This window comes from Benincasa hispida, chromosome 11 (assembly GCF_027475165.1).
Source record: "Benincasa hispida cultivar pf3 chromosome 11, pf3_genome.v1.1, whole genome shotgun sequence".
NCBI classification, from domain to species: Eukaryota; Viridiplantae; Streptophyta; class Magnoliopsida; order Cucurbitales; family Cucurbitaceae; genus Benincasa; species Benincasa hispida.
Window position 1 is genome coordinate 74,856,346 of NC_143488.1, and position 11,882 is coordinate 74,868,227.

General features: G+C 39.3%; 1 protein-coding gene across 1 annotated transcript; it reads right to left on the reverse strand.

Annotated features, from left to right (window-relative positions):
* Positions 1-344: 344 nt before the first annotated feature.
* On the reverse strand, positions 345-11,325 carry LOC120090388 (calcium-dependent protein kinase 20-like). The gene is made up of 7 exons (XM_039048015.2): positions 10,396-11,325; positions 9,384-9,527; positions 9,106-9,258; positions 1,979-2,094; positions 1,592-1,759; positions 724-948; positions 345-612 (listed from the first exon to the last, which is right to left on the reverse strand). Exons 1-7 carry the CDS (start codon positions 11,273-11,275, stop codon positions 547-549), a joined length of 1,752 nt encoding a protein of 583 aa, XP_038903943.1. The 5' UTR covers positions 11,276-11,325; the 3' UTR covers positions 345-546.
* Between the last annotated feature and the right edge of the window lie 557 nt (positions 11,326-11,882).

Below are 11,882 nucleotides of genomic sequence, written 5' to 3' on the forward strand. Positions count from 1 at the left end.
TGTTATTAAAGAGAAGAACTTACGTGAAGATCCTCCATGAGGCAGCGTTGTAGTAATTCTCAAGTCAAATGTTCAAGGCACCATTATCAGTATCGTGTCCTCAGCAAAGATATACAACAGTAACTGAGCAGAGTAGTCCTTGTACAATAATAGAGAATAGAACCCCCAAAATCATAGTAAACAAAGAACAAGGATTAAATAATGATCAGCATTTTTCAATTAACAGACTTGAAATCTATTCCAACTTAATTCCTCAATATAAATCAAATCAATATGGACAAAAAAAAAAAAAAAAAAAAAAAAAAAAAAAAAAAAGAAAGAAAGAGAGAAAAAACAATAGCAGAAACAAGAAACTAACTCTCTCTGAAGCTTGTCATCTTTACAAACAGCATTAATTTCACCTTCTAGCTATAAAAAAGAACATGTATTGGGCCTACTGGCCAGAAAATAAATAAAATTGGCTTCTTGGTCAGGAACCAGAGTGAGGCATGTTAATAGTTAAGCCTAAAGGCTTTCCTTAATTCCAATCGTCATGCAGCTTTACAATCACCTCTGACCAAAACCAGTGTCTTGCATCATAGCCACAAACTCACTGTAATCTATTCGACCATCCTGAAAAGAAATCAAAGGCATGATTATTAGAATGGAAGACAACCCTTTTATATTTCAGGCATTCAAGCAAGGGAGGCAATAAGAATAGATCATCAATAGAAGAACAAGTACATTATCCTGGTCAACTTCGCGCATTATATCTTCTAGGCGAAAGTCTGACAAACCAAACTTTTCGCAAGCTTGTTGGAGCTCGTCCTGTGTGATGTATCCACTCCCATCTTTGTCGAAGTATGAGAAGGCAGCAAAGAGATGGTCCTCCTTCTGAATCTTGTTTAAATGAAGCATTGCTGCTACAAACTCGCCATATTCTATGGTACCACTATTATCAACATCTGCCTGAAATATTGAATTGAAATAATAATATTTAAAAATCATAAGAATGTGAGCATTCAGTTCACTTATAATAATTGACTTTCACGATGTTGGAATGTCCCATGGATTGTTTATCTCACTAGAAATCGTAGAAGAAATGTGTTGTAATTCTGTAACGAAAATATTTTTCTCATTTTTTGAGGATACTAAATATGAAGTTTGATATTAGCAATGAATCAATAATTGTTCAAACTATATCTTTAACATGTCTACAATATAGAAAACCGCATAGCCTGCTCACTAATGTACATGCAATTAAAATATAATATTTGTTCATCTCTAACACTTCTATATTTTCAAGCTTTTAATTTCTCATTTGTAACACCGACAATGCTATTAACGAGCTTATTTAAAACCCATCTTCACATTCGCAATTTTTAGATTGCCCCTTCAAGCCAGTTTGGTCTAGCTGTAAATCATATAGAAGAGAAAATGAAAAGGTTTCCCAATTTCCCAAATCTATACGCAGACTTGAGCTGTTAACAATAAATAAAACGTAAATTCTGGAATCGCATGTGGAGACGGAAAAAAATAAACTGTTATTGGTCGCCAGATGAAGTCTAGAAAGAGGGGTTAATTTCTCCTGAGAGAAGATAGCATCACTTACAGCTTGCATTAACCCGCTAATCTCAGAATCCTGAAGATTAGCACCCACTCTTTCCAAACCACGCTTCAATTCCTCGAGAGTTATTTGACCACTATTGTCCGTGTCTATCATCTTAAACATCTCTTTGAGGCCAGCAATTTCCTCTTCGGAAAGGCTTTCTGCGATAACCTACGAAGGGACAATAGGTTGAGCAAACTTAATAACAATTTGAGGAAAAAGACCTCAAGCAACCAAATCGTGAACTATACATCAAGGAAACATTTTCATAATATGCATTTTATGTTCGTATAAAATGACTTTGATAGCTGCACATTCAACACTGCAAGCCTTGCTACTTGATAGTTTGTTGGATATCATGAATCATAAAGTTAGATGATGAGCACTCACTCTAATTGCTATTTTCTTTAGCCTGTTCATGGCAGAGAATTGATTCAAACGACTTAGAACAGCTGAATCAAGAGGTTTGTCAGGAGCAACTCCATCAGCTTTCACCCATGGGTGGCCTGCAAAATCACAAAGGCCCTATTAGAAAGCTAATTAAGCATACTGATATTGGGATATCTTAAGATAAGAAAACTTCTATTGAAGGCAACAACAGCAGCGTTAACAACTTAACAGTCATATTTCACGAGCAAAAACTTAAGAAGTGCAAATCTCAATCTTACTTCTTAATCGTTCGAACCACAGAGAAATGTTGTAAGCATAACGAAGTTTGAAGAGTCTCTTTGCCCCATATCCACTGGGACTGTCAATGAAAACCATTTTACATACCAATGAACTGAGGGGATGACAAAGTCACATAATCTTCCAGTTAAAGTTCCCATAGACGTCTTATTTTTGAAGCATTGGATAATGTACATTAGTCATGGAATGAACATGGTCCTTCACTTGATATTTCAGATTCATTTGAACGAATTTAACCTATACGTTCATTTTATATAATTCAAAATTTCTAGAATTGATTCCATTTTCAACCCCGGCATGTTAATCTATTGTGAGGCCAAACATGGTCACTGCCTCAGACATTGAGTAGAACATACATTCACCACCAGAGGATGGGCCCTTTTTCTTTAAATTCACAAGTATATCAATTATGTATATTGATATTTAAAAATATCATAAGCAATCCCATGGCAATTGTTATTTCAGTTATAAATATATACACAAAATATAATCACTAGTCCACCAATTTAAATTTTGTAGGTCAAAATAATGGAAGGAAACAGCCAAGAAATCACAATAGAAAATGAGTTTCAGATAATGCTTTCGTTGTTCATATCTACTTATCAAACCAAACGTATATACAGATTGGACTGAAATATGAGAAAAAGATTAGGAAAAGAGTTTCGAGACTACACGCAATAAAGTCTCGACTTATTTACACTCTCAAGGCTTTAAATCTGTCATGTAGAAGTTAATCTACCATAAAGCAAGCAATCCCAGTTTATCATATGAATTATCTATCAGGTGAACTGAAAAATTTTCCTCAAAGCAAAAACTCGGAATTCTAAACTGCATCCATGCTAGTGTGGAAGACATATGACATGCACGTATTACCAAGCATATCTAATACATCTTCTTGACACCCTATATAAATGCAACTGATCTAAATATTTGGATATTGCCGAGTACCCAGCAGCTAATTCTCTTCTTGTCTTCAAAGAACATACAGTCTACAAAAACTTTACATTAGGATATCACAATAATTGAAGGCCCAAGGCTGGTATACCTTATATCAAAACAGATTTTCTTCTAGAGTCAGCTTATGAAATAAAATATTCCTAACATTGGCAACACAAATAAAAAGCAGTAAGAATAATTGTTACAGCTAACAAATAATACTGAAAACTGTTGAAATATATTGCATTAGCCCTAAGGGCATATTTGTAGTTTACTCTATATTTACTAAGGTTTCCCCTCATTCTATTTATATCTAAGGTTGGGGTTTCTTGTAAATATGACATTAAACAAGAAAACTTTTCTATCGTGGTTTTTTCTCTTTGGATTAGGGTTTTGCACGTAAACCTTATGTTAGTCTCTTTTCTTTCTATCTTTCAATATGGTATTAGAGCAAGGTGATGAAACCCTAGTCCCAATAGAAGAAATTCAGTCAGTCCCAATAGAAGAAATTCAGTCATCAAACTTGATAGGTGAGGAAACATTGGCAGACACGACTAATATGGCTGTGATTTAAGCTGCCGTTGATCGATATCTCCGAACCATCTTAAATCCAGTGCAACCCAAACAATCTGGAGCCCTACTGCTAGACTTCAACAGCCCAGTTGGCGCGCATCTCGGACAGCTTCAATCGCTGAGCATCACCAACCCAGTCGGCCTACATCTCGGACCGCAGCCTTGACTTGGATCACGATTGACATAGGGATCTGGTGGGTTCGCTCCAGCCGGTGCGCCGAACGTTTTCCAGCTCCAGCGTACCAGTCCATTCCAGCCGAACATCGCCGATGGGGGTGCTTCGACTTCGCACACGATCAGGTTCGCTCCAGACGGCAGTGGATTCGCTCCAGCTGCCGGGTCGGGTCAGATTAGCGCGTTTGCTTCAACCTCGAAGCCAATCGCCGAGCCCTCTGTCCGTTACCCATCTTCGCAGCCGTCTGGGAGCAACGCCGATCACAGGCCGCCCTATTTTGCCACCGGTAGAATTACGACAGTAGCCTCCTCCTTACAGTACCATGGTGGACAGCCTCTCCCTCATGTGTACCCAGTTCAACCTCAGTTTCGAATGGGCGATTCCGTTGAAGAAAATTCCATTACCTATGGATAGAAACATCCCAGATCTGAATCCTATGGGGAACTCCAACAACAGCCGCTCTCAGAGCCAAATTGAATGGCCATGATTCTTCCTCGATCTATTCAGAAAATCCGGTAACAATGTTTCTTACTCTTCCTACTGCTAATATTTTATCTGGGACTATAGGAAATTCGGCAGAAATGATCATGGGAGAGAAGCAATTGTTTGGGTACTTGACTGAAGAGATACCACGACCAAGTCCTGGGGATCCTCAAGAGCGTGTCTGGATAGGAGAGGATTCATTGCTAGATATTTGGGATGCAGTCTGACGACTATATTCGAGATGTTAGAATGCATCCCGCCTGTATACTCTACGTAAACATGTTCATGAATGCAAACAAGAGAGTATGGATGTAACATCATACTTCAAGATGTCTTTGTTATGGCAAGAAATGGATCTATGTCGGGAGATCATCTGGAACTACCCGCATGATGGAATTCAGTACTCGAAGATAGAGGAGGTTGAGCGTGTGTATGATTTTCTTGCGGGGTTGCACCCCAAATTTGATACGGTTCGAAGTCGAATACTAGGGCAGAAACCGATACCATCTATTCAAAGGTTAGATTGGAAGTGAATCAAGTGCAATGAATGGGTTTGGTGTTACCACGGTAGAATCAGCTGCCTTTGGGGTGAAATCCGTTGGATCTGATGGTGACAAGCGGAATAGCAAAACACCCCCAATATGTGAGCATTGCAAAAAACAGTGACACACGAAGGATCAGTGCTGGAAACTGCATGGTCGACCTCCAAATGGTAAACGCCGCCCTCCAAATGACAAGTCAATCTGGTCGTGCTCTAGTGAGTGAATCGGTTAAAGGGGGTACACAACCTTAGACACAACCTTCGATGACTAACCCAGGTGATTCAGGTACCATAGGGATTGGAACAGTTGCTCAATTAGGTAACCTTCAATATTTTAGTTTCCTTGTTGAAGGGAATGAGTTATGGATTCTAGATTCAGAAGCAACTGATCACTTGACTGGCTCATCTGATCGATTTCTCTCGTACTATCCGAATGCTGGAAATGAGAGGATTCGAATTGCGGATGGGTCTTTCGCTCTTGTTGCTGGAAAAGGCAGACTGTCACCATTTCAGGGATTAATTCTACAAAATTTCCTACATGTGCCAAAAATTTCTTACAACTTGTTATCAATAAGTAAAATAACAAAAGATTTGAACTGTCACCAGATGCTGCTTTGTTTTAGGACTTGAGCACGGGGAAGACGATTGACACTGCCCAATATGACAAGGGTCTGTATTTCCTTTCTGAAGATGCTTCTTCCAGGAACTTGTTTAAGACTAGCCTTTTATCTTCATTTACTATGTCTAAAAAGATTATTTATTGTGGCATTTTCGTCTTGGACATCCAAGTTTTCAATATATGAGATATTTGTTTCCCCACTTATTCCATAATGTGAATGTTTCTTCGTTATCTTGTGATGTTTGTATACGTGCTAAACAACCTTGTGTGTCTTTTGTTTCTTAGCCCTATAAACCTATCCAGCCTTTCCACTTGATCTACAGTAATGTTTAGGGTCTTCCAACATCTCTACCTTGTTTGGTAAATGGTGGTTTGTAACATTCATCGATGATCATACCTGACTTACATGGGTATATCTTGCTGATAAGTCTGAGGTTCTGTCTAACTTCAAACAATTTTATACCACTATCTTAACACAGTTCAACATAAAGATTACCATTCTTCGGAGTGACAATGGTCGTGAGTTTGTCAATCACACCCTCTAGGAATTCCTCGCGTCAAAAGAGATCATCCATCAAAACTCTTGTGTGTATACTCTGCAACAAAACGAGGTGGTTGAACGGAAAAATCATCATCTCATTGAAGTTGCTCGCTTCTTGATGATTCCAACGTCTCTCCCTTCATACCTGTGGGGAGATGCAGTCCTTACCGCAGCCTATCTCATTAATAGGATGCCTTTCATAGGTTCTAAAGTTTCAAACACCCCTTGAGTGCTTCATAGAGTCCTGTCAGTCTACCCATCTTATTCCTGAGATTCCTCTTTGTGTGTTTGGGTGTACAGCCTTTGTTCACACTCATGGTCCACACCGGACTAAATTTGCCCCACGAGCTCAAAAGTGTGTACTTTTCGGGTATCCCCTTCATCAGCAAGGCTATAAATGCTTTCACCCATCTTCCAAAAAATACTTTGTCACTATGGATGTCACGTTCCTTGAAGATAAACCGTTCTTTCCAGTTAGTCATCTTCAGGGGAAGACCACGAGTGAAGAGAATAACAGTTCCACATACTCCATACCTATTAGCTTCAATCTTGAGCCTAGTCTTAATATTCTTGAACCCAGTCTACCTAGTCTCGAGCCTAATTCTGTTTCTGCTATTCTAGTGTATGTCCTTCCTACTAGACAAGTGCCTTGGATAACATACTTTTGGAAGAATCTCATAAAGGAAACTCAGGAAATCCCTGGTGTTCCATCGGAAAGTGTCCAAGCATCGGAACCAGCTCAGGTTTCAAGATCTTGTTGTTTCAGAGGACATTCTTGAAGAGAAGTTTGAGAACATAGAAAATGATGAGACGAGCTCAGAGAAGGGTGAAATTTCAAGAGGTAATGAGGTGCTGGAAGATCCTCAGGAAGATGCAGAATTGTCTCAGAGTCTGATACTGGAGAGAGACCGACGAAAACTGGAAATTATGATACCACTGTGGATATGCCAATTGCTCTGAGGAAGGGAATCAGGTTATGTACAAAGTACCCCCCGCACAGTTTTCTGACCTATAGTAACTTATCTCCTGGGTTTAAGGCTTTCACTATCCAATTGGATGCTTTAGCAATACCTACCAATGTACATGCGGCCATGGAAGTTCTCGAGTGGAAAGTGGCAGTAATGGAAGAAATAAGAGCTCTCGAGGCGAATAAGACTTGAGAGTTAGTAGCTCTCCTTAGAGGTCACAAGACAGTTGGTTGCAAATGGGTGTTCACAATGAAGTATAGGTCTGACGGAACGCTCGAGAGATATAATGCCAAGTTAGTTGCTAAAGGGTTCACTCAAACGTATGGAATTGATTATTCAGAAACGTTTTCTCCACTGGCTAAGCTAAACACGATTCGAGTTCTTATGTCTGTTGCCGTGAATAAAGGTTGGCCCCTACATCAACTGGATGTAAAAAATGCCTTCCTGAATGGTGAATTAGAAGAGGAGGTTTACATGAGTCCGCCTCCAGGTTTCGAAGCTAAGTTTGGGAATCGTGTTTGCAAACTCAGGAAGTCCTTATATGGGTTGAAACAGTCTCCTAGGGCATGGTTCGGCAGGTTCACAGTGTTTGTTAAGTCCCAAGGGTTTGTTCAAGGGCATTCTGATCATACATTGTTTACCAAAAAATAACCTTTAGGGAAGATTGCTGTGTTGGTGGTGTATGTTGATGACATCATTTTATAAAGAGATGACACGACATAAATTGTTAAGATGAAACAAAGGATGGTAGGCAAATTTGAAATCAAGTATCTTGGTAGTCTGAGGTATTTTCTCGAGATGGAAATGGCTAGATCAAAAGCAGGAATATCTGTATCTCAACGGAAATACACTCTGGACTTGTTAAAGGAAACAGGAATGACTGGATGCAAACCCATTGACACACCAATTGAGGTCAATGGCAAACTGAAAAGCATTTCGAAAGGAGTTCCTGTAAATAAGGAGAGGTATCAACGCCTAATAGGAAAACTGATTTGCTCATCTTATAGTAGGCCCTTCCGTCTCTTATGCTGTGAGTGTGGTAAGTCAGTTCATGCAGAATTCGTATGAAGAGCACATGGAAGTAGTGACTCGAATTCTGAGATACCCGAAGTCCACCCCTGGGAAGGGCTTAGTGTTCAGAAAATATGACACGCGGAGCATCGAAGCATATACTGACTCAGATTGGGCAGGATCAGTGACTGATGGAAAATCAACCTCAGGATACTGTACCTTTGTGTGGGGAAATTTGGTGACTTGGTGGAGTAAAAAACAGGGTGTAGTGGCCAGAAGCAGTGCTGAGGCAAAGTATAGAGCTATGAATCTGGGAGTGTGTGAAGAAATCTGGTTGCAGAAAGTTGTCTGATCTCCACCAGGATAGTCCGGATCCCATGAAGCTGTATTGTGATAATAAGGTTGCCACCAGTATTGTTAATAATCCAGTACAACATGATAGAACCAAGTGCGTGGAAATTGACAGATACTTTATTAAAGAGAAGTTAGACCACGGGGTTATCTGTATTCCCTATGTACCTTCAGTCCAACAGGTTGCAGATGTTCTTACCAAAGGGTTATCAAGACAGACGTTTGAAGCTTGTGTTAGCAAGTTGGGTCTTGCCGATATCTATGCCTCAACTTGAGGGGGAGTGTTGAAATATGTTGCATTAGCATTAAGGGCATATCTGTAGTTTACTCTATATTTACTAAATTAGGGTTTCCCCTCATTCTATTTATATCTGAGGTTGAGGTCTCTTGTAAGTATGACATTAAACAATAAAACTTTTCTATCGTGGTTTTTCTCCTTGGATTAAGGTTTTCCACTTAAACCTTGTCTGGTCTCTTTTCTTTCTATCTTTCAATAAAAACCATATCATTTAAGCTACAAAGCGGAAATCAAATTAAAAACAATATTAAACTCGAGTTTTCAGAAAATTAGTGTTTAACTTTTCCATGCTGTGGTGAGACCATGAATGCATGCACCAAAGAAAAAATCTTACAAAGAACTTCGTGGGCTGTTAATCTTTTTTTGGGATCTCGTACAAGCATTCTCCGCACTAAGTCTTTTGCTTCCCCTGATATACTAGGCCAGGGTTCTGATATAAAGTCAAGCTCACCTTTCAAAACCTGCTCAAATATTCCTTGCTCCGTCTCTGGTCACCAAACACAATAAGAATTTTATTACATAATCTATGTATCTAAAGTTGGTTACCCATGAAAACACTATGTAATGGCTGAAAAGTCCAAAAAGCTATGATTTCTGAATCCAGAAACTCACCATCCCAGAACGGAGGCACGCCACTTAGTAAAATATATATGATAACCCCAGCACTCCATACATCACATTCTGGCCCATAAAGCTTCCGCAATACTTCTGGGGCTACATAATAAGGGCTGCCAACCACATCTGTGAAAGTTTCACCTGAGAAGAAACTATTTCCAGTCAGACTAAAACGAAAGTGAATGCAGATTGGAGACAAATGACATGATGTTAACGGATAGAGCTCTCACCGCAACTAAATTTTTGCTTAAACATCACTATTCATGAAGAATAATTTAAACTAACACAATCTTTCCGTCACAGCTTGACTATACATCTAACCATTGAAGTTCATTTGATCGTCAGAAGCGATACCTAATGCCTCTTCAAGCAGTCTAACAGAAGGATGATGCAAGATTCTCTATACATATAGTAATTCCAATTTTACGAAAAATCATGATGCAGAAGAAAAGATTCCACTAATTAAACGCATATTATACTGAACAGCTCGTTGCCTGCCGGCCGTTGATTTCTATATCAAAAGATTGGCTGCGTCAAGTCAGCTGGACAATTCCATCACGCGCAAAGTTAAGAAATTACTATCAGATCTTCTATGCCCAAAGAAAGAAGAAGGGACTAATACATAGTTTTCTTAATTAAAAACAATTATATAAAAAATTAAGATACATAAAGTTTTCTAGTTTTCTCTCTAATGGCCAACAACATGAGCATGGTTCAGAATCAAGATTTCTTTCCCTTTCGAAGTCTGAGGTTTAAATTGTCATTTATACATTTGAAAAATGTCTGCCTAATTTCTCCAGAGACTTTAGAATTTTAAAGAATGTATGAAAAGGTAATTGGTAAATTTGTTGCCTCATGGAAAATTCTAGCTCCACCCCAGGAACCCAGTTGCTTTTAGTGGTGGAGTTCAAACAAAACCGACTCAAGCAAGATCCAAAATAACAACCTTATGAAGGACGATTTCGAGAAAGTAAAACTATAAGAATCAGTTGAAAAAATAAAATGCTACCTGGCCTAAAGAACATGGAGAGCCCAAAATCTATGGTCTTAAGTGCTGACTCCTCTTGTTGACTGATGAAAAGAAAATTCTCTGGTTTTAAATCCCGATGCATGACACCCAAAGAATGACATGCTTCGACAACACCGACTATGATTCTAGCTAATTGAGCCGCTTTTTTCTCTGTATAGTGGCCTCTCTGTATAATCCTATCAAACAATTCCCCACCCGCACAAAGTTCCATTACAACATGAACTGCCACGGCGTCCTCAAAAGCTCCCACAATCTGTATCACATTAGGATGACCTGCTAAATGGTGCATTATCTGTATCTCTCTTCTAACATCCTCCACATCCTCTTTCGTGGTCAATTTCCTTTTCGCTATAGATTTGCAGGCAAACTCTTTCCCGGATGCCTTTTCAACACAAAGAAACGTTGTCCCGAACTGCCCTTGCCCGAGCTTCCGTCCCAATGTGTAATGATCCTTAATATTATCCGTTTTTCTCCCTAGAACCGAATCAATTTGAAGTCCAGCGCTGGATAATCTCTTCATATGAGTGGCCTTTTTCGATTTTGCACCCTCTGGTGCCTTAGTTTCATCTTTAATCACTCTAGACGACATCTCGCGTTCCACTATTTTCTGTGGATCATTATTACCAATTTTCACCGTTTCAGGCGGCGTACTTTGAACACCATTTTGGGGATCTGAATCTTTTGAAGCATCGGCATTTTTGGGTGAATCAGGACTCGCATTTTCTTTACTTTTGCTGTCAGTTCCATCCTTGGGTGGAGGAAGTCTCTCCTCCGGTGGCCGGCTTGGCCATACTGCGGCCGTAACAGATTTCAAGAATCCATTATTGGCGAGATTTGGTCCTACACATGTGTTCCCCATCAATTTACAAACCTCTAAGTCCTTGACATAATCTCCCTCCCCTGATTCCCAACATACGAATTGATCCCCAACGATTCCATGAAGAACTAGAGCATTCAATCCTAACCTCCCGAATTAGATCAAATCACCCCGAAGAAACAACCAATGTCATCAACTCAAGGATCACAAAAACTCGATTGATTTTCCGAACAATAGAAATAGCCTCCAACATGAATGCAATCATTCAACACGCAAAACGTCTGTCCTCTGAAATCTCAAATTCTATCAAAATATATATGTATATATACACAAACAGCTACAAATTAACAAAGCGTATCATGAATCAGATTGGAATTCCAGGAAAAAAACACGAACGAGGAGGAAAATACATAGAGAGGAGAAATTTGAGGGAAAGAAAATGGAAGAAAACAAAGGAAAGTGAAAGGAAAAGGTTGAATTAGGGAGAAAGATCAAAACCAAGTGGAGAAGGCGAAATTGAAGAAATTCTATGAAATTAATCATCATCGTCAATCATTCAGCGATGGAAACTCCTCAATTGATCAACGTCCGAGCTGCGTGCTAACAGAGAGAGAAACATGGAAGGAGAGATTACCGCTCAGAATAATCC

Coding starts and splice junctions, on each gene's coding strand:
- LOC120090388 (XM_039048015.2), bottom strand. CDS start 11,275: ATGGGGAACACATGTGTAGGACCAAATCTCGCCAATAATGGATTCTTG. Junction 2,095..9,105: donor AACAGCCCACGAAGTTCTTT/GTAAGATTTTTT, acceptor GTGATTTTGCAG/GCCACCCATGGGTGAAAGCT. Junction 613..723: donor GCGAAGTTGACCAGGATAAT/GTACTTGTTCTT, acceptor ATTTCTTTTCAG/GATGGTCGAATAGATTACAG.